General features: G+C 40.0%; 1 protein-coding gene across 1 annotated transcript in view; it reads left to right on the top strand.

Moving 5' to 3' along the window:
* Positions 1 to 518: 518 nt before the first annotated feature.
* Positions 519 to 23,940, top strand: part of SP4 (Sp4 transcription factor) — a 51,556-nt gene continuing 28,134 nt past the window's right edge. The window contains exons 1-2 of the mRNA XM_044678259.1: positions 519 to 602; positions 1,083 to 2,667. Of these exons, the coding sequence (XP_044534194.1) occupies positions 531 to 602; positions 1,083 to 2,667 (1,657 nt within the window). The 5' untranslated portion in view covers positions 519 to 530. The remainder of the gene's footprint in view (positions 603 to 1,082; positions 2,668 to 23,940) is intronic.

A 23,940-nucleotide genomic window follows, 5' to 3' on the forward strand; every position in this document is an offset into this window, starting at 1 on the left:
AGCCCGGCTGCCGCCGCCTTCTGGGTGTTGCTCTGGAGCCGAGGGGTCGGGTTTCCAACCACGTTCCGAGCGCTCGGCCCTCCTCCCCGCCGGCCGGGCCCGCCCGCCTGCCCGCTGCCGCTGTGCCGCCCGCCCCGGGGAGGGAGGGACCCCACCCGGATGATGGACCCCGAGAACCGCGGAGGGGGGTGGGGGACAGTGGGACCCCATCTGGAGGATGGACCCCGAGAACGGCGGGGGGCCGACCGTGGGACCCCATCCGGAGGATGGACCCCGAGAACGGCGGGGGGCCGAGGGAGGGACCAGAGAACGGCGGGGGGCCAAGGGGAGGGACTCCAACAACTGAGGAGGAAGGGACCCCACCCCCATGTTGAACCCCAATAACTGCACAGGGGCATGGAAGCAGCTCTACTCCCATGGCGAGCTCCCCACTAATCAAACTGGTGGGGACTTTTGCAGATCAGAAGAAGGAGGAGGAGGACGAGGTCCCCCCTGCAGCAGCAGTGGCCGGGGCAGCCGCTGGGGCTGCCATGGCCCCCGAAGGAGGGAAGACCTCTGAGCCGGAGAACAACAATAAAAAAGCCAAAACCTCAGGTTCCCAGGTAAAGCTCCCTCCTTCCCCCACCAACCCCCCGGGGAAGGGGCAGCTGCCTCCCTGCAGTGGGAACTGGGAGCTGGTTAGAAGCATCTCCCCCAGGGTGTAGGGTTGGGGGCGGCTGGTAAGTGTAGGGTTATGTGCTTCTGGATGCTGGGGCTTCTGGCTCCTGTGGCTGGTTTAACATTTAACATCTAAAAGCCCTGGAGGGAGATCCCCCCCCCAAGAGTTTTGTTTTTTTAAGTAGTCTCCCCTGCCCCCAGAAACTTTCCAGTGATTGACCCTCTAGTTAGAGCTCAGGTCACAGAAGGTCCCACTTCCTCATTCAGGCTTCTCAGGTCTCTAACTCTTGTGTTCAAAGCACTCTTTGATTTCTGCCACTTCCTGAGTAGGTTTTGATATTTAGAACTGTCAAAAAAAAAAAATATCTCCCCCTCCTGGCCTCTACTAAACCCGCCCCTTTTCTTCCCATCCCCTCTGTGGGCAGGACTCTCAGCCTTCTCCTCTGGCTCTCCTGGCAGCCACTTGCAGCAAAATAGGGACTCCTGGTGAAAATCAAGCTTCAGGGCAGCAGCAGATTATCATTGACCCAAGCCAGGGGCTGGTGCAGCTTCAGAATCAGCCCCAGCAACTGGAGCTGGTGACCACTCAGCTCGCGGGAAATGCTTGGCAACTGGTCACTGCTACACCTCCCTCCTCGAAGGAGAATAACGTGTCTCAGGCGGCATCGAGTTCTGCCAGCTCCGCCAGCAGCGCCAATGAGAGCAACTCCCCGACCAAGGCCAAGCCCAGCCAGCCTTCCTCCTCTTCCTCCTCCTCTTCAGGCCAGTTCCAGGTCATACAGGTCCAGAACCCCAGCGGCAATGTCCAGTACCAAGTGATACCCCAACTGCAGGCTGTGGAAGGCCAGCAGATCCAGATCAACCCGGGCAATGCCACATCCCTGCAGGATTTGCAGGGTCAAATCCAGCTCATTCCTGCAGGGAATAATCAAGCGATCCTTACGGCTGCTAACAGGACAGCTTCTGGGAATATTCTTGCTCAAAACCTGGCAAACCAGACGGTGCCCGTCCAAATTCGGCCTGGGGTCTCCATCCCGTTGCAGCTACAGACAATTCCAGGTGCTCAGGCTCAGGTTGTGACCACTTTACCTATCAATATTGGAGGAGTGACTCTAGCCTTGCCTGTGATCAACAACGTGGCTGCTGGGGGTGGATCTGGCCAAATGGGCCAGTCTGCTGCCGATGGCGGGGCACCCAATGGGAATCAGTTAGTGTCCACCCCGACCCCAACGCCCCCTACCACCACTGCTTCTGCTAGTAGTACCATGCCCGAGTCACCCTCCTCCTCCTCCACCACCTGCCCAGCGTCCACCGTTTCAACAACTCTGACCAGTAGTGACCCCTTAGTGAGTTCAGTGGATTCGGGCCAGTATGCCAGTGCTTCAGAACGGGCCTTGGAAGAGCCTCAGCCCCCTGCCCCCGAATCAGAAGCCCAGAACTCTGGTCAGCTGCAACCTAATGGCCTTCAGAACACGGCTGCGGCACCACAGCAGGAACAGGCCAGCTCCCTCCAACAGGTGCAGATTGTAGGGCAGCCCATTTTGCAGCAGATCCAGATCCAGCAGCCTCAGCAGCAGATTATTCAGGCCATCCCACCCCAGTCATTTCAGCTGCAGTCAGGACAGACCCTACAGACCATCCAGCAGCAGCCTCTGCAGAACGTCCAGCTTCAGGCTGTAAGTCCAACTCAGGTGCTTATCCGAGCACCAACCTTAACCCCATCAGGGCAGATCAGTTGGCAGACTGTGCAGGTTCAGAACATTCAGAGCCTTCCCAATTTGCAAGTTCAGAATGCTGGCTTACCCCAACAACTCACCATCACCCCAGTGTCTTCAAGTGGTGGCACAGCTCTTGCCCAGATTGCCCCAGTGGCTGTGGCTGGGGCCCCAATAACATTGAACACTGCCCAGCTTGCATCCGTGCCTAACCTTCAGACGGTGAGCGTGGCCAACCTGGGGGCTGCGGGTGTCCAAGTGCAGGGAGTTCCAGTGACAATCACTAGTGTGGCCGGTAAGTCCCAGACAGACCACATCGCCTTCGGTCACTTTAGGCATTTGTCAGAATTGCAGAGGTTGTTGAGAATTGCTAATTCTTCTGTTTGTTAGGGGGGAGCAGAAAGATTTTGAGTACAAATAAATCTGAAAACTCTACTAACTCCTTCAACTTTGTCCCTAAAGGCTGTTGTGCCCACTTCACCTTGGCAGGATTCTCCTTATTCAGGATTTTTCTCTTTTTTTCTTTGCAGCACAGGGACTGGAAAGATTGTTAAGAGAGTTTGGAGTTCTGGATCCATTTATAACATTCCCAGTCTAAGCACTGGCTTTCTCCTCCAAGCTTGATGTTCATTGTTGAGCAATTGTAGGCAAAGAGTTCAGCCTCCACTCATAACTTGAGAGTGCACAGTGGAGAATGGAGGAGGAAAATAACTGGGATTCATTGTGTGTTGGGGACTTTGAAGACTCCTCTGATATCAGGTCACAGAACACATTTAAAGTTGGCCGGGATGGCTCATGTTTCGTTGTTCGGTTGTCCATGCCTCTGGGCTTCCTTGCCCTGAGTTGTCCTCTGAAATCAACAAATGGCAGCAGGTGGGAGAAGCTACCAGATTTAGCTGCAGATTTTTGGATAAACTTCTATGATAATTTTTCTGCCAAAATGGAGGTTGGGAAAATTTCATCATTGCAGTAGATAGGGTAGGGCTATCCCCAAACAGGCTGGATTTACAGAATTCTGTCTTCAGTCAAGCTCTGTCATTGTGTATCTGACTATGTTGACATCCTACGAGTAGGACTCTGGTTTCTTCTTCAGTATTTCATTGTGGTAGGAAGCGCAGAAGACTTCTCTAATTTGTAGTAGCCAAAGAAAAGAAGGTTAGTATGAAGTTGGGGATATTTTGTCCAAAAATGGAATTTGGTAACTTTTAAAAGTTAACTAAATCTATTCAGACTCTTGCTGCTGGGCACTAGTAGAAGCCTTCTGGGCAAACCTGTTTTCCTTAATAGGTTGGATTTGTAATTAGTTTGCATGTAAATGTCCTTGGGAAATTCTGTTTAGTATTTTAAACTTGACCTACCACCCTTAGTACAAATTAATATTTTAATCTAAGAAGTAGTTTTCTTAGGGAACATAAACTTGAACCCAACAGGTAAATTCTGAATTAATGGAGTCCTTAGTGCCTTTATTATAATAATATATTCAATCATTTTAGATAAGGAGCCCCATTTTGATAAGTCCTTGAAATTAATATTATCATGTTTAGTAATCTTTCTCTTGAAAAAAGTGAACCAAAAATGTATGGATGCAATTCTTTTCTGGTTGAAAATTCACCTTTTGTATTTGAAGTCCTTGGTTTCATTACCCACTTTTTAGACACAGTCTGAAATTAATATAAAGGGTAGCAGCATTGAGTGCGTTTGCAACTCAGTCTGGCTGGAGTTGAAAATTTTACTTAATAATCTGCTTTTTTCATGACTCAAATAGGATAATGTACACAAAACACTTTGTAAACCTCTCAGCAACTTATAAATTTGAGTTGTTTGTGACCATCGAATGTGTTCCCTATGGCATGAGTCCTATTTAGGAGGTTGGACGAGAGTGTTTCCTGTTCTTGTCAAAAGTTAATCTTTGAGGGTGTACCTCTAGTACGGGCTACTGATTATCTTACTGTAAGTGATAAATTGTTGGATGCCTATAAGAGATGAAGTTATATAGGGTTTGAATGAACTATTACCAGGTGGATATTCATTCACTGAAGAAGTATTTGAATGTCTACTACATAAAAAGGCACTCTGGAGAAACAAAAATGAATAATAGACACCTTCATGAAGCTTAGTGAAGTCATCTTGCCTTCTGAAGCTTCCTTCCTCATGTCCTGCTCAGAGCAAAGCATGAAAATGTTTTTGAATCATTGATACCCATGGGAGTAAAAGCTGTTGTACTTAAAACTACTATTTTAATCCATTCTCTTTGCCTTGTTGCATAAGTAAATGTCGGTTGACTTTTAAGAACTCCTCTATGTACTCTTTTATATAGTTTCATTGAAGTATCTGAAGCATTTGTTTTAAGTTCATACTACAGGGGGGTTTTGAGTGCTAAAAACAACATATGTAGCCAAAGATTTTGGAATTTTTCCAAAGTTTCCTAGGATGTTTCTTAACTCTTATAACTTGAAAGCATTAGCAATGTACAATACACCATTATTGTTCTTCCGAATTAGCTCTTCAGAATTTCCCATAATCCTCAACTCTCTGCCTTTCACCCAACATAGCCAAATGATTGTCAGATCTCACCGATCCTTCCCTTTGCAACATTTTTCTCCAGATCCCCTTCTCTCCACTCACTACGTCTATTCATGCCCTCATCACCTCTTGCCCAGAATATTGCTTCAGCCTCCTCTTGGTCTTCTGCTCCAAGTCTCTCCCAACTTCAGTCCATTCTACTACTGCGAGAGCCATTTGCCTTAAGCTCAGATGAGACTCCCCTATTCACTCAACTCCAGTGATCACCTTTTGCCTCTAGGACAAAATAAACCTACTTCTATTTTGCTTTTAAGGCCCTCCTTTACTACTGGGCTCAAACCCATCTTTCTGGTCTCTTTGGACACTGATTCCCAGCATGAATATTCACTCTGTATACCAGCCAAACTGGCTTTTCCTCTGGTCCCTGAATGTCTGCCCTGGTGGTTCTCCAGGTCTGAAATGCTTTCCTTCCTTTCTTCTTTCCTTCCTTTAACCTCATCAAGGACTTTTCTCCCTTTAAGATAATTTAGACATCATTCTTCTGTATGACATCTTTCCTGATCCCCCTGACTGCTGGTGCCCTTCCTCCCAAGCTTGCTTGTATTTAACTACTTTGTATGTGTATCTATGATCCATTTGTATCTACTCACTTCATATTTATATGTGTATACGTGTGTATATACATATATATGTTTATATATATATAATATTTATATGTGCCTCTCTCTCCCATTAGAATGTAAGCTTCTTGTGAATAGATATGGTTTTGCTTTTTTGTTCTTGTATCCCCAGTGTCTAGCCCAGTGCCTAACACCTAGGAGATCCCTAATAAATACTTATTGATCTATTTGTCAGACAAGTAGGTACAGTTTACAGTTGGACCAGTGCTGAGATTTCTTGGGGTGGGGGTGGCATACCTTAGAACAGAGCCTTGTCATCTTCCTTTTTGAAATGTGAGCAACCTAAGGTGAGTTGCACTGGAGTTCATTCTGAGTAGGGGACAAAAGAGCATTTAGACCCTCTGGGAGAGGGGCTCCTGTTGTTGAAGGGCAGCTTGCCGTTCTTGCTTTATTCCACATAAGCCTTGTGCTGATCTGCCTGCCAGCTTCCTTCAGGCTGTCCCGAGGTGATGCTGATCACATTGGCCTCCACACCAAGTTACAGATAAAGCACTATAGGGTACAGGTATGGGAAGGAACACCCTTCAGGAATTTACAATCAGCCTTCTATACAAATATTAGGGATAACTGACTTTCATATTGAATTTTGCAGTTACAAAATTGTTCCATTTACTCATTTGAAAATGTGAATGAGAATTTCAGATTTTCTTGTGCACTGTAAATTTTATTTGTTAAACAAAATTATTAGAGAAGGTTTAAAAATGAATAAAGAAGTATTTAAGCATTTTCCCTTTGTCTAGAACTGTATTAAGCACTGAGAATACAAGTAGGTACTAAGCTATATCAGATGTATAAATGATGTGCTCAGTTAATCAAATGCATTCATGTGGGGCCTGCTGTAGAGTAAGCACTATAGTAGGCCCTGGACATACAGGCACAGAAATGAAGAAGGACTGGCTCTCAAAGAGCTTGCATTTTTTTTTCCAAAAGTCTATCAGTACTTTTAAAATACAAAAAGTTTCTCCATATTATTTCAGCTTCATTTCCAAATATATCCTCTTTTGTGCTGTCCATGCCAGATAGCCCTTCTCTGCAGAGAATAAGAAAAAAGAAAATAATTCAACATAACTAAGCCACACATCATCAGCATCTGACCACATCTGTAATATTTCTCATCCATAATCAGAGCCCAGTGTGGACCATGGAATTGTTTGCATTCAGTAGAGGAAGGTTAGTTATTCTTTTCACTTATATTGTAGTGACCATTGTTCTTTCCCCAGCACAGTACCTAGAACGTAAGAAGCACTTAATTGCTTGTTGAATGATTCATTTTGTATCCATTCACATTAAATCTTCACATGCTTCTCTGTATTCTAAATATTCATCATTTCTTAGGGTGCAATGATGTTCCCATTATCTTCACAAAGTACAACACTCTTGTTTAGCTGTTCACCAATTGATGGAGGCACAACTTTATTATAATTCTTTGTAACTGCAAAAAATATTGACATACATATTTTAGTATATGTCAATTCCTTGGAATATATATCTAGCAGTGGTATCTTCTCTGGTTCAAATATGGAGAGATTAGTCCATTTCTTAGTATAAAACTAAAATAGGAATTCATGTTCCATTGGAGGGGGAAAACAGTACACATAAGTATTAGGGAGAGGTGCAAAGGCCTTATGTGGGAGGCAGCTTGGCAGAAAGCTGTGAATTCTAAGACATGGAGGCAAATGGGATGGGGGCATTCCAGGCCTAGAGCTACATACAACTTGTGCCAAATAAAGTAGATAGCAAGTGGGGGAGATCAAATGTGAGTTACAAGGCAGCAGCCAGTTTGAGTTGAACATAGAGTATGTGAAGATGGAGTCATGTAAAGAAGCCTGCAGTGACAGATTATAGTTGAGTTGTGAAAGGCTTTCTATGCCAAGAGGAGTTTGCATTTGATCCTAGAGTCTTGTGGAACCAATGGGACAGTGCAAGTTCTGATTGGTGCTTTAAAAACATCCTTTTGACCGATTTTGGGAAGATGGATGGGAGTGAAAAAAGATCAGAGGCCGAAGGAGCCAATGAGGAGGATTTTGCAGCAATCTAGTGGAGAGGTGATAAGGACTTGAATGAGGACAATTGTGGTGGGAATGCAGAGAAAACCAGATGTGAGGGATTTTTCAGTGGGAGAATACATAAGACTTAGCAACTGAATGGATGGGTGTGGGGTGTGAGAGAAAAATGAAGAGGCAAGGATGTCACTGAGATGGAGAACCTGAATCATCTGAAGCTTGATGGTGCTCATGACCAATTAAGGACATTTTAGAAAAGGATTTTTAGGAAGACTTGCTAAGTGTACACCCTTTGACTGGGCCCCAAGATACGTAGAAAAAAACTCACTTTCAAACTCATGTCACTGTGCTGATTGCAGGCTAGTGATGCTCTTGTTTGTGGATGGAGGCAGAGATAGGAGGCAGCTGCTAGAAGAATGTCCTGGGGCTCTCCAGAAAGACTCCTAGGGACCCACAGCCAGCCTCTGCTGACCTATTAGGCTATGCAAGTCACTTTCTCTCTTTGGGTTTGATTTCCTCCTCCAGACTCGATAACCTTCAAGACCCCAAGACCCTTAGAATCCTGAGATCTATTTTTGGTGTTCCTTGCCACAGATGCTTTGAGGGTTCTGGATTCCTTGTGTTGAATGTGGTTTAAACTGATAACTCCATATTGAGTCTAAAAGTAGATGAACTTAATTTGATTTGGAGAAGGGAGGGTTTATCTTGAAATTCTGCCTTCATTAACCTCAAATTAGAGCACATTATTAATAATATTGTGAACCATTCATCATAGCAGAAAGGTTACCTGGTCCCTCTAAGGCAATGTCAGGTGATTGATCACAAACCCAGTGCTTACTGGGCAATGAGGATGATCATAGGTACAGACAGCATCTTTCTAGGAACCTCTCAGGTAAGAGGCTTAGTACTATGGAAGAGGTTACCCTCATTGGCCATCATAGCCCATGAAACAAAAAGAAATACAAGATGGTCTTCAGGCCTCTGCATACTCTTTTGGTGTGCTGGCAGTCAAAGTCCAAATAGGAGTAAAGGATACCATTGAGAAAGCAGAGAAAGTCTGAATTGAGAGAAGGAGAATGACTGTAACTCAAATCCAACCTGGATGATGTTTGCGTAGCTCTCTTTGGGAATGAGGGATTGATCTGATTCAGGGATTTGATTCCTTACTATTGTATATAAGAGCCTGGCTTCTACCTGAGTGAGGATACTTAACCACATTTCCTCCCTGGGTCCTGTAGTAGTACAGTTGACTGAATCTCAGAGAGGGCATTTTGGGGCAGCTCTGGAGAGAGAGCTGGGCCTAGAGTCCAGAAGACTTGAATTTAAACCCATGACCCTGGGCAAGTTACCTCATCTCTGCCTGTTCCGGTTTCCTCCTCTACAAATGGGAATAATAATAGCACTTATTTGTAAGGTTGTTGTAAGGATTGGATTAGAGAATAATTTAAGCCTTTAGCACAATGTCTGCCACACAGCAAGTTCTATGTAGTTATTGTTATCATTATCATCTTTTTCATCATACTTAGTTGAATACACCCTTCCCTTTCCCCATTCCACTTTAAATTTTCAAAGGGATTAAGAGATATAACAAAAACAAATAAACAAACAAAAATCTAATGAACATTTCTTATGTACAAGAGAAAGTTGTAAGTGTTAAAATCTTGTCTTAGTTGTAAGCCCAGAGTTCCTAGAGAGTAAATAATGTAGCAGTTTTAACAGCATCAGTTTACCTTTGGCTTGTCTCTAAGGGAAGAGATGTAGCCAAGAGTTAGGGACTCTTGGCTGAAAGGGAAGATCAGCTAACTGCCTGTTTCCACAGTACCTTCTAGTGGCCAGAGGCTTTACGGAGCAAGTCAGAGGAGGTGAACTTCTGTGACTGGACATACTTAGAAACATGAGATTTTATGGCTTAAATTTGTTTATTGACTAGAGCTGTTTATCTTAAAGTCAGGAGCAATTTGTCATCTTGTTTTTAAGCTGCGCTTATATTCTAGCAGCTTAATGTTATTGGTGACATATTTGGAAGACCTAGATTTAATTTCTCAAATTTTGTTCATCAGCATTTCCCCCACAAAGTGGCCAAATTGGGACTAGAAGGATCTTAGACCTTAGAATCTTATCCAACCCCATGACTTCATAGATAAAGGAGCTCAGACTCAAAGGGCTTTGGACCTGCCAATTCAGTCATGCAATTCCTTAGTGACAGAACCACTCTGAGAACCAAGGAAGCTTGACTCTCAAGAAGATTAATTTGATTTTCACACCAGGAAAGTTCAAGCTTGTGAATTCAGCAGTGATGATTCTTCAAAACTTTTCTCTGCTTCTCTTTTCCTCCCTAGGGAATTGAAGCATGAAGGCAGGGACATTGTAGCATCAGAGCTTAGGAACCTGAGAGGCAGCTAGCTCTTCCTTGTAGGTGAAAACAAGTACCTGAGGGAGGGATCCATTCAAATTAACACTCAATTTGAAAACCTTGCCAGTACATTTAGCTACTGCATTGCCAAGGCCACCCTTTTGGACAATTTTTCACCCAGAGCGATTAATATGCCAGAATTCCCTCATCTTATATGTTGAAATTTCCTCATTTGAGATTTTATTTAAATGTGTGAACCTTCCTACGTCTGTACATTCATATGTTGATGCTATTTTTCTTCATAGTATATTCCTTTTTTTCTCCATAATCACAAAGGAATTCTCTTAAGACCTCATCAGTCATTTGTTATAGAGGAAAGTGTATAAAGTAGAACCTCTTTGCATCCATGCAGAGAGAGTTCGGGATACTGATGGTTTCTGAAGAATAAGAGAAGATCTCACAACAAGGGTACTAAGATATTGGTGGGAAATTATTGAGCTGTTAAAGTATACCTAATACTTAATAAAGCTAGCTGGGGAACTCATTTTGACTTTCTAACTTTACTAAGGAATAATGACAAATTATATCCTTAAAATACTGACATAATTTCTGTCTTTGTAAAAAGGATCTTTTGCTTTAAATCTTTTCTGGCACATGTATACAGTGTCATTGGAGAAGGCAAATCTATTTAATCTTATTAATCCGACCAAACTGGCTCTCTGAAGTCTCTCTAATGCAGCATGGCCTACTTGCTGTTTCCTCTGGGTGAGCCTCCATCTCCTGCCTTAGCACCAGGATGTCCCAGCTTCAGACTAGCAGAATCAGTCCCAAGCTTCCTTCACAGTATAGGTCACACACTCCCACCTCTCCTGTTTGGCTCTCATACTCTTGAATTTGCTTTTGCTTTACTTTCTACTTTATCTTTTTATGGTCATAGGTTCAGTCCTATTAAAAAAGAAAGTCAACTCTTGAAAGCTGGCTTTTTATTTTTAATCTTTGTATCCCTATTGCCTGGCAGTGTCTTTGTACACAGTAGTCACTTAATAAATGTCTTAATTGAATGAATAATTTTAATGATTACATTTATGCATCATTTGAAGAGTTGCAAAGAACTTTGTATGCCATATCTCATTTGAATCTCTAGTGAATACGATACTATATTTTCCCCTTTGAACATACATTTTTCAAAGCTCTAAAAGATAATTTAGAGACAGTGGCTCCCATTTTGAAACATCTGTGGTAAGAGAACTTGAACCTATGATTTCATTTATATGATGAATTCCCAGGCAGGAGATTTCCCTCATATTAGCAGATCTGAACTTTCTCTGCAGCTTATAATCTTGGGAAGTTAGTGGTAACTTAAAGGTAAAATTTGTTGTCTAGGACCACACCTCCCAGAGGTGTCTATTAGGAGCTGACCCCAAGGTTTCCTGTTTACAAGGTCAATTTTCCATATACGTTGTCCCTTTACCTCTTCTCTTGCTATACATCTGTGTATTCTGTTCCTGATTCTCCTTTATGCAGGGTGATTGATAGAAAACTCACTGTAGCAAGGCGATCATTTTATCCCTCCCTAATTGACTGCCTCATTTCCCATGGGCGCTGTTCCCAACCTGAATGGAACTGCTCCTTCTCCCATTCTCTTCACTGCAGAACCCCTTAGCATTGCCCCACCACATATACAGTCTTCCCTCCTTTACCTTTGTCTATGGTAATGAAGTGGCCAGCCCTCCATCCACATTCCCTCCCCTCTTCTTCAGCCAGTTACTTCCTCAGTAGAACTTCTCTAAAATCTTCAGTCTTTCCTTCTCTGTTAGGCCCTTTCCTATTTCCTTCACACATGCTCTAGACTCGCATCCTTAAAAAAACCTTCACTAGACCTAGCCATCCTCTCAGACTTTTATCTTGCCTTTCTCTCATCACACTTCTAGACAAAGGCATTTTGTTGACCCACGTCCTCTGCTCTCCCTCCTAAACTCTTCTCCAAATGGTTTCCAATCTCATCCCTTAACTGAAATTGCTACCGCCAAAGTTAGCAATGATTTCATTTCTAAAAAATAAATTTTTATTGATTACTATTTTATGACCGCATTTCCCCTCAGGTCCAGTGAGTCATCCCATATAACAAGGAATATTTTTTTCATAGAAAAAAAGAATAATTTTTCAGCAAAACAGATGGGTACATAAGAAAAATTATGAAATATGCAATGTTTGAGGCCATTTTGTTTTTTGTAATTTTGTAACATTTATTTTTTTAAAAAATAATAATTTCTTTCCCCCAATTACGTAAAAATAATTTTTAACATTCTTTTTTTCCATTTTTTTATTATATACTTAAATACCGTCACCGCTACCAACAGAAAACATTTACATAAACAAATACATAAAAAATTATGTGCAAAACAACAAACTCCACCTTGTTTATAGTTTGTTTTTTAAAATCTGTAAATTATATATGTGTGCTAATATATGTGCTGCTTTTGAATTATCTTTGGATTTGCTTAACTTAGATACTTTTTCTCTTGATTTTTTTGGCTGCTATTTTTTCTTAAATGTAATCATAGTATGTATTATTCTTATTCTCTTTTCGTTTCTTCATATATTTCCCTTATTTTCTTTATGTTTCTAATATTTGTCATTTCTAATAATATAAATACAATTCATTACATTCAGATATTACAATCTATTCAAACATTTCTCATGGTCATTGTATCTATATTATTTCCAGTTATTTTGTCATTTCATACAAAGCTTCCATGAATATTTTCATACACACACAGCTTTTTACCCTCTCAATAATGTCCTTAGGGCCTATTCCTAGTAATGGGATCCCTAGGTCAGTGAGCATAAACAGCTTTATAACAATGTATATTTCCTTCTTGTTTTCTAAAAAACAATTCACAGCTGTTCTAGTAGTGTAATATTAGGCCTGTTTCTTTTATATTCCTTTCATCATTTAACTTGATCAGCTTGACCCATCTGGTTCTCAGGTAACATACAAAGCCATATTTAGTTAGATTGGTCCTTAAGCAGTAGACAATATCTATTGTCCCAACCATTTGCTTTCCAAAACCAAATCTTTCCAGCTTGGTGATATTTAGTGAAACTTTTGTGCTAATGCCACAACTCCTCAGGAATTCAGGATTACATAATATGAGTGTTAAAGAAAGACTTTTAATAGGATATTTAAGCTCTCTAGACTAGTGTTGAGCAAACTTTTTAAATGGAGGCCAAAGTAAAGGAAATGATCATCTGTCAGTCTGTTTCTAAGGCAACTCTTTCGAAGTTTCATTGTGTTGTATCCTACTCATTGTATTTGTCAGATTAGGAATAATGTTGCAACATTTCAGGGGGCCATAGTTTGCCCATCACTGCTCTAGACCATTTTATCCCACTAGAAACTATGTTTGGGTTATGTATATGTTCAGATATAGCTCTACTAGCCTAATGCAGGTATGGGGGGGCTCTTCACATATCTGTCATTAACTTATCTAAGGTTCTGTTCATCTCCTTTATTTCTTATTAATTTTTGGTTAGATATATCTAGTTCTAAGAGGGGAAAATTAAAGTCCCCTCCCATTATTATTTTGTTAACTATTTCCATCTGATCTCATTTAGTTTTTCCTTTAAAAATCCTGATGCTATAACTCTTGATGCATACAGGTATAATATTAATAATGCCATAGTATGCCCAAATATAATATGGTTACCCTATTCGTCCCTTCCGGTTATATCTGTTTTACCCCAGTTCTGTCAGAGATCATGACTACTACCCCTGCTTTCTCTGGATCAACTAAGGCATAGTATATTCTGCTCTAGCTTCTCACCTTCATTTTATATGTCTCTCATTTTCAGTAGATTTCTTGTCAGGTCCTGGTTTTTATCCTTTCTTCTATCCATTATCTTCCCATGGATGAACTCATACCATTTACATAAAGTGTCAGTTACTAGCTATGCATTTCCTTCTCCATTACTCTTCCCTGTTTGACTGCCCCTCTTTCTTTATGTCATATTCCTCCTTAGATGTCCAATTTCCTTTGACCAATACCTCTCTAATTTACACTCCTTCCCAAAAATCCTTCCTTGTCCTCACCCCTTGCCCTCCTAGTTTGAGATTTACCCACCTTTCCAAAGGTCTCTCCCTTGTCCCTTCCCTCTTACCTTTTAATTCTTTTTCTACTTAGTTTTCCAAAAATTCCTTCCTTCCTTATCTCCCCAATTGTGACCTCCTACTTCTTGATGAGTTTGATTCTAAAAATACCCCCCCTTCCCCTCATCTTACTCCACTACTAGAGATGTACTCCCCTCTAGCTACCACTCCTTTTACTTATTCTTTTGCCTTCCTTTCTCTTAACCCACCCTTCTTCCTCTTATACCCTCAGTCCCTCCTCCTTGTTCTATTCCCTTTCCTTCCTGTTTCTCTGTACATTAAGATTTTTACTCTTCTAATTGTGTATGTTGTTCTCTCTTTAATCCCAGTTCTAATGAGAATTGGGTTCTAGGACTACCAGCTTTTGCACCCCCTGTTCCCCTTCTCCATGGCAGTTCCTCCAGTCATTCCTGTCCCATATGAGATGACCATTCCACCCTACCTCCTCCTGGTCAAGTCTCATTACATTATATTCACCTTGATCTCATGTCTTCCATCCATGTATACCCTTCAAAGTACCCAGGCAATGATGCCATTCCCAGGGGCCATAGATGACATTTTCTCACATCAAACAATTTGAATTTTTAGATTACTTATGAATAGTCTTTCATTAGTTTTGTATCATTCTCATAAATCAAATTTTCTGTTGAGTTCTGGATTTTTCCATAGGAAGTTAAAACTCCTTTAGTTCATTAAATGTCCATTTTTTACCTTTTATAATATCTTTTTGCTATACAAAATGCTGCATTCCATATCCTTTGTTGTTTTAATGTCATGACTGCTAAGGCTTATGTTATTCTGACTATAGTTCATTGGTATTTAGATTGTATTTCTTTTTCTTATTACTTGTAGTATTTTCTTCTTAACCTGGGAGCTAGGGAACCTTCAGCAATGATGTTCTTGTGCATTTTCATCTTTTGGGGTCTCTGTAGTGATTGGGAGACTATTTCTGTTTTGCCCTTTGATTCTAGAATTTCGGGACAGTTTTTCTTGTTGATTTCTTGCAGTATGGTCTCTAAACTTATTTTCATTGTAAATTTCTAGGAGTTTAGCTATTCTTATATTATCTCTTCTTGTTCTGTTTTCTAGGTTAGTTGTTTTTGTGATGAGATGTTTTATATTCTATTATTTCTTTCTTTTGATTTTGCTTTGTTTTTTCTGTTGTCTTAGGAAATCATTAGTTTCCCCTTGTCCAGTTCTAGTTCTTAATATATTATTTTCTTCAGTGAGTTTCTGAATCTCTTTTTCCATTTAGGTGATCTTTTCATAATTTTCTTGATTTTCTTGCATTACTCTTTTTTTCTAATTTTTCCTTACCCTTTCTTATTTGCTTTTTTGAAGACTTTTTAAAGCTCTTCCAAAAAAATCTCTTTTTGAACTTGTGGCTATTTATTGTATTTCTTTACTTTTTTGAAGTAGGGGTTTTTACTTCTTTTACCTTTGAATTTGAGATGAGAGCCAAAGTCTTCTCTATCCATATAATAGCTATCAACAGTTAGGTTCTTTCTCTTTTTCTTGTTCATTTTATTTTATTTTTTGAAATTTTAACAACCAGGCCAATAAACTTAATTATTTCCTTTTTGCTGAAGTCCTGGGATTTCTAGTGTGTTGGAATATGTTACTTCATCAGACACAGCTGCTCTAGGGGTCCTCTATGTTTAGATTCCAGGGGTATCTTCAGGCTTGCAGGCTCTGAGGCTCAGAAAACAAGATGAGGTGGCTGGTTGTTGATTCCATTTTGTTTAGTCTGTTCCTGCCCCAAGGACCTGCAGCAGTTGGGACTGAGGCCAGAGAAGTCAAAAACCTTCCTCTCTAGTTAACACTGGCTCTTCAGCTTCACTCCTGACTCTTGTCTGTTTTTGCTGTTTTAGTATTGATTCTATGTATCTATTTTTGGTTGTTTTTTGGGGGGTGTTAGTAGGTCAAGGAAGCTTCACTTCCTATTTCATCATCTTCCACAATCCCAAATCTAACATTCATTTTTTGGAAAAAAATTTAAATTTCAAATTATCTCTCTTCCTGCCATCTCTCCCCCCTCCCTGAGATGGTAAACAATCTGATATAGATTTTACATTTGTAATCATGAAAAACATTTTTCTATATTAGTCATTTTGAGGAAGAGATCTGAAACAAAAAAAGAAGAGAAAGTGAAATATAGTTTTGTTTGATCAACATTCAGATTCTATCCATTCTTTCTCTGGAGGTAGATGGCATTTTTTACTCTGAATCTCTGGGACTGAACTGTCCTGGATCACTGTGTTGCTGAGAATAGCTGGGTTATTCATAAATGATCATATACTATTGCTCTTCTTGGGTATGGTGTCCTCCTGGTTCATATGAGTCTTTCTGAAATCCTTCTGTTTGTCATTTCCTGTAGCACAACAGTATTCCATGACCATAATACACTGCAACTTGTAGCATTTACATATGATTATTTTGTGGTTCCTTCCATTTCCTTGTTATAGTCGTTGTGTAGACTGTTTTCTTGACTCTGCTGACTTCACTCTGTTATTCATGGAGATCTGTCCAATTTTCTCTATAGTTATCACACATGACATTTCTTCAAGGGCAGTTCCATTCCATTCCATTCCATTTAACATCATGCATTTAGCATTTCCTCCATTGATGGGGGCTACTTTATTTCTAGGTCTTTGCTTCCACCAAAAAATGGTGCATGGATATTCAGTGTAGGGGGGGATGTGCTTTTTATTGATGACCTCCTTTATGTATGTAATTAGTAAAGGAGTCTCTGGGCCAAAGACTATAGATGTTTTAGTCACTTATTTGCATACCTCCAAATTACTTTCCATAATGGTCATACTGATTCACAGTTCCACTAATAATGCACTACTATGCCCTTCTTTCTTCAACTTTTCCACAATGACTTCTTATATTATGTCACCTTCAAATTTGCGGGGTGTAAGATGAAAATTGGAACATTTCTTCATATGAATGTTATTACTTTGTGATTCTGTTTTGGAGAACTGTTTGTTTATATCCTTTACAAAGTATATATACAGACACCTGGATACAGTAAAAGAGGATTGGTCCAGGACCCAGAAAGATCTGAGTTCAAATCCATCTTTAGACACTTTTCAACTGTGTGACCTAAGCAAGTCACTTAACCTCTGACTCAATTTCCTCCTTTATAAATGGAAATAATTATAGCATCCACCTTCTAGGGTTACTGTGAGGATCAAATGAGATCAAGATGGCAAAGTACTTTGTAAATTTTAAAGCACTATATAAATGCTAGCTAGTATATTTATATACACTCTTTCACTCTTTCTCTCTCCCCTTCTCATGGTTATGTATCTGCATGTTTATATGTATGCATATACACACATAAATATTCATGGATTAAGAGTAGATTTGAAATTAGGGTAATCTTGGGTAGAACCAAGATGGCAGAGAAGGTACAGGGACCCATCAGATTTCTACCAAATTAATCTCTAAAACCCTATAATATAGTGCCTCAAAATGAATTCTGGAGCAGCATAAACCAGGAAAAGAGAAGGTTAAATAAATTTTCAGCCCATAAGAGCTTAGAGGACCAGCACAAGGGATCTAGCACATTGGGGTGAAGGTAGAGCACGGCTCACCAGGGCAGGCCCCACTGAGGCAAAAGGTTTTGGGTGCAACTCAAGCATCAGCCAAAGCTTCTGGAACTCTCAGCCGTAGATAGTAAGGGAGTCAGGCAACTGCTCAGAAGAAGATTATAGGAATCTCTTTGCTGGTGCTGTGTGCAAGACTCTTGTATTGACCCTAAGCAGAACTAGGTTGTAGCCCTGGGGTACAGTTGTAGGGTGAGAAGGAACTCTACCATATACCAGCACTTGTAGCTGCAAAGGAGCACGGGACCCTGGTCATAGTTCCAAGGGGTAAAGTGCTTGGTGTTACACCCAGATCAGAGCACAGGCCAGGAGAGTATGAAAAAAAAACTCTTTTTATATCATACCACCTTGGAAGCACTGAAAGCAGATAGATCCCTAGCGCCAACTATGAAGACAGCTGAAAAAGAACCTGAAGCTTAGAACAGTGCTCTCTTAACCATAGTTATGGAGCCCACCTTTAAGAGGTGTTTTTTTTTAAATTTGTAAACCTTAATATCTTTTTTTATATATATCCTTGTATATTAATTTTGTTTGTTACAGGGCTGGGCAATGAGGGTTAAGTGACTTGCCCAGGGTCACATAGCTAGGAAGTGTCTGAGGCCGGATTTGAACCCAGGACCTCCTGTCTCTAGGCCTGCCCCTCAATCCACTGAGCCATCCAGCTGCCCCCAAGAGGTGTTTTTTTTAACTAAAAGAAAAGAAAAAGGCAGGACAACGAGCAAACAAAAAGAAAAGAAACTGAACAAAGAAAGTTATTTTGATGAGAGGGTAAACTCAAACTAGAAGAAGACAATGAAGTCAATACTGCTGTATCCAAAACCTTTGAGAAAAATATGAATTGCTGTTAATCCCAAAGAAAATTAGTGGAAGAGCTAAAAAAGGATTTTAAAAATCAAATAAGAGAAGTAGAAGAAAAATTGGGAAACAAAAATGAGAGTGATACATGAAAATTATGAAAAAAGAGTCAACAGGGGGCAGCAGGGTAGCTCAGTGGATTGAGAGCCAGGCCTAGAGACAGGAGGTCCTAGGTTCAAATCCGGCCTCAGACACTTCCCAGCTGTGTGACCCTGGGCAAGTCACTTGACCCCCATTGCCTACCCTTACCAATCTTCCACCTATAAGTCAATACACAGAAGTTAAGGGTTTAAAATTAAAAAAAAAAAAAAAAAAAAAAAGAGTCAACAGTTTAGTAAAAGAGGTACAGAAAATACTGAAGAAGTTAAGACAGTAAAAAACCAGAATAGACCAATTGGTAAAAGAGGCACAAAAATCCAAAGCACAAAAATCCAAAGTAGAGAACAAATTCTTTAAAAAAAATTGGCCAAATGGAGATACAAAAAATGTACCAAAGAGGAAAACTTCTTGAAAGACAAAATTGGCCCTTTGAAAAAAAAGGGTACAAAAATTCACTGAGGAAAAGAACTCTTTCCAAAGTAGAATTGGCCAAATGGAAAAGGAGATACAAAAGCTCACACAAGAAAATCATGTCCTAAAAATTAGAATTGGGCAAGTGGAAGCTAATGATGCCATGTGACATCAAGAAACAATCAAAGAAAGTCAAAATAATGAAAAAATGAAAGAAAATGTGAAATATATCACGGAAAAAACAACTGATCTTGAAAATAAATCCAGGAAAGATAATTTAAGAATTATTGGACTAATTTAAGTGACATGATATATATGGGACTTGAGAAAAGATAATCCTGACATTTCTGTGAAAGAAGAATTGAAGAAAGAAGATATTCAGGAGTATGGAAGATTATTCTATTTATGCAAATGTGAGATGATAGGAAATTGACCAATGGTGGGAGGAGAAGTGAAATGGAAAGAATAGATATGATAAAAAATACATGATTCTATTTGAATTAATAGGTTGTTTGTTGTTGTTTTTTTTCTCTTTTTTACAGTAGTGCATTCTGGATAGCAGCCTCTAGTTTACTTTATGTATTTAGCTCAACTAGAAGAGTAAGGACTAATTTCATTATTTTTATTATTTATATTTATGCAATTTTGTTAATATTATTTACAGTTTTGTCCTATGAATGAAGAACAAAATTAAAAAACAACATTGTGTGTAAGAGATTCCTTGAAAAGGATGTTAAAATAAACTCATTGATGATTTTAAAAAATTATTGAACTATCTGAAAGCCATGATAAAAAAAAGAGCTTAGCCATCATCTTTTAAGAAATCATCAAGGAAAATTGCTTATATCCTGGACCCAGAGGACAAAATAGAATGATCACCCCAGTCAAGGAGATATTATTACAGGTAGCAGCTTCTACATTAAAGGATTGGAGGGCTTGAAATATGATATTCCAGAGGGTCAAAGGAACTAGAACTTCAGCCAAGAATCACTTACCCAGGAAGACTGAGCATAATCTTTTAGGGGGAAAAATGAGTATTCAGTGAAAGGGAAGACTTTCAAACATACCTAATGAAAATAACAGAGCTGAATGGAAAATTTGACTCTCAAAAATAAGACTCAAGAGAATTACAAAAAGGTAAACAGGAAAGAAAAATCGAAAGACCATTCAATAAGGTTAAACTGTGTACATCCCTATATGGGGTGATGATTCTTGTTACCCAAAAAACTTTGTCATTAATAGGACAATTAGAAGTAGTAATACATAGAGGGTGAGGATGTGAGTTGAATATGATGAGATAATATAAAAAATAAAACTAAATTAAGGCATAAGAAAGAGAAATTCATTGGGAAGAGAGAGAAAGGAAAAATAGAATGGGGCAAATTATTGCATATAAAAGAGGCATGAAAGCATTCACAGTGGAGGGGAAGATGGAGTTGGGGGAGGGAAGCATGGGAACCTTACTCTCATCAGAACTGTTTCAGTGAGGTAAGAACTTACACAATGATGAGTAGAGAAAACTATATTACCCTACAGGAAAGTAGGAGGTGAAGGAAATAAGAGAAGGGGGTGGGATTGATAAAAAAGAGGGCAAATAGGTGGGAGGGGGAGGTCAGAAACTAAACAGGGATAAATAGGATGGAAAGTAATAAACAATAATCCTAATGGTGCAAAAAAGAAATTTTATAAGTTTCTCTAATAAAGGCTTCATCACTCAGATACATAAAGAAATGAGTTGAATATATAAGAATACATCATTCCCCAGTTGATGCCAACAATGCTCTACATCACTATTACTTAGAGAAATGTACATTTAAGCAAGTCTGAGGTATCACTCCACACCTATCACATTGGCTATTATAATAGAAAAAGGAAAATGACAAAACTTGAAGGAGATATAGGAAAGGTGGTACATATTTGCATTGTTTGGGGAGTTATGAACTTAGTCATTCAGGAGAGCAATTTGAACCTATGCCCAAAGGGCTATAAAACATCACATACTCTTTGACCCAGCAATACCATTGCTAGGTTTGTATCCCAAAGAGATTAAAAAACCAAAAAAGGGAAGGACCTATATGTATAAAAATATTTAAAGCAACTAAGAAGGCAAAGATTTGGAAAGGGAGCTGATACCCATCAGCTAGGGAATGGCTGAGTAGGTAATAGTATATGATTGTAATAGAATACTACTATACTATTGTGCTGTAAAAAATGATAAGTAGGAGGAGCTCTGAACGACATAGAGAGTGAATTAAGCAGAACTTGGAGAACACTGTACAAAGCAGGAATACTTTACAGCAAACAACTGTAAATAACAACCATTCCCAGTGATAGGAAGGAAGGGAGGAAGAAAGGAAGAAGAAAGAGAAGGAGGGAGGGGGAGAGAGGGAGAGGGAGACACTGAAAATTAATATCAGTTCCAAGGCAGAAGAGTGGCAAGGGCTAGGCAACTGGGGTTGAGTGATTTGCCTATGATCACACAGCTAGGAATTGTCTGAGGCCAGATTAGAACCCAGGACTTCCTGTTTCCAGGCCTGATATTCTATCCACTGAGTTATCTAGCTGCCCCTGTTCATTATATCTTTATGGAACTCTTGTTAATTGATTATTATAGGACCTTGGAGAGGTCCTATATCAATACAGGTATTTCATGTGCTTTAGTAGATCAAGGATTTTGATGGTTTTCTTTCAGTCATTGTCCTTTTGATCCTCTGCTGCATTTGACAGCTAGAAATATAGTCCCCTCTCGTAAGTTTTTATGAGACTTTTCTCTTGATTCTCCTTCTCTCTATCTGCCTTGGTTTCTTTTGCTGGCACCCAAAAGTGGGCTCTTCTCCTACACTTTTCTTTCCTGGTGACCTCTTCAGCCCAGCATTACCAACTGCCTCTTGGACATTTCAAATTAGATGTCCCAAAGATGTCTCAAACTCATCATGTTCAAAATAGAAGTTATTGTTTCTCCCCAAACCCCTACTCCACCCTATCCAACAGTTTACCAAACCTCCCTGTTTCTCTCAAAAGTAGCACTATTGGGGGATTCTGGGAACATGGTTGCTTAGATAGCATATCTTAAAACTTCCACACCTTTTCCACACCAAGATAGAAAACAAAGCGCTTCGAGAAGAAAGAGGACGAAATCTAACAACAGGATAGAGAAAGTGGGGATCCTACTGCTGGACAGCTCAAGAGGTATGCCAAGAAAAAGGCTTGAATTTTTGAACTATTGAGTCTCAGAGTATAGAAGGGGAATCTCAGGACCCCTCCCCCACGGGCTGTGTGGAGTCTCTAGCAGCCCCTGAAATCTCTGGGCAGGTGGATGCACCAGCCCAGAAAGAGGGCCTTGCTGGCGCCAGACTCGGGGAGTTAAACACAGGCACCAGGAAGGTGGCTAGAGGAGAAAACCAAAGAAACACAGCAAAAATGTTTGGAAGATGGTGGCTTAGATGGAGCAAAGCTTCAGACCCACTTGCTTTACAACACTGAGATAGAGAACAGAGCACATTGAGAGGAATGAACACCAGTTCTAAAGCAGGACAGAGCAGGGGAACCCTACCACTAGACAGCTCAGCAAAAACACTCCATCTTGTCATTCCCCCCTCCATTTTTTGTTTTCCTTTCTTGAGGTTTTAGCCTCAAGGCACATTAAGCAATACAGACTAATCCCATCCAGGCTTAATTCCATCCATTGGACAGACAAGAAGTCATCAGAGGGCAGGTAAGCTCCAACACCCCTTCCCCATAGACTGCAGAGAACGTAACAACAAACCTCCATTGCCAGCTGGGGAAAGATCTTTCATTAAAGCTCATTAAATCCATCTGCTTAAACTGGCAGAACAAAAAAGGAAAAAATCTGAGTAAACAACAAAGAGAAAAGAAATTACAATTGACAGCTTCTTTCCAGGAAGCAAAAAAACAGCAAATGAAATAGAAGATCATGAAACTTCGGCAAATTGGACACAGGCTTTGGAAGATCTCAAAAATTCAATTAACTCAAGAACTTCAGGAACTCAAAAAGCAATCAAAAGAGGCAGAAGACAATTGGAAAAAAGGAAATACATGAACTAAAACAAGAAAATAAAGTCTTAAAAGCCAGAATTGGCCAGCTTGAAAATGAAGCAAAGAAGGCAAAAGATGACCTACAAAGAAAACCAGACCAAAAGGAGAAGGATGACCAAAAAGCCAGGGATGAAATTCAGTCTTTAAAAAATAAAACTCAACAACTAGAAGCAAATGACTTCACAAGGCAGCAAGAATATATAAAACAAAATTTAAAAAAATGAAAATTTTGAGGAGAATATGAAATACCTCATTGATACAACAAAAGTCTGGAGAACAGATCTCAAAGAGACAATTTAAGAATTATTGGTCTACGGGAACATAATGACAAAAGAAAAAAAAATGGACATCATCCCACAGGAAATTATCCAAGAAAACTGACCTGACATTCTTGAACAAGAGGGAAAAGTGGAAATTGAAAGAATCCACAGATCACCTTCTATATTTAATCCACAACTGACAACTTCCAGGAATATTCTAGCCAAATTCAAAAACTACCAGACCAAGGAAAAATATTTCAAGCTGCTAAGAAGAAGTCATTCAGATACCAGGAAACCACAGTTAGGACAACATAGGATCTGGCTGCATCTACATTGAAGGACCAAAAGGCATAGAATACAATATTCCAGAAAGCAAGAGAACTAGGTCTACAACCTAGAATCAGCAGCAAAACTGAGTATGTTTTTGTAGGGAAAAGTATGGTCATTCAATAAAATTGAAGACTTCCAAGCATTTATAATGAAAAAACGGACTTAAAGAGTTTGCTGCCCAAACACAGAACTCAAGAGAATCACCATAAGGTAATTAAGAGAGTGGGGGGGGGG

The sequence above is a fragment of the Gracilinanus agilis genome, chromosome 5 (genome assembly GCF_016433145.1).
Source record: "Gracilinanus agilis isolate LMUSP501 chromosome 5, AgileGrace, whole genome shotgun sequence".
NCBI classification, from domain to species: Eukaryota; Metazoa; Chordata; class Mammalia; order Didelphimorphia; family Didelphidae; genus Gracilinanus; species Gracilinanus agilis.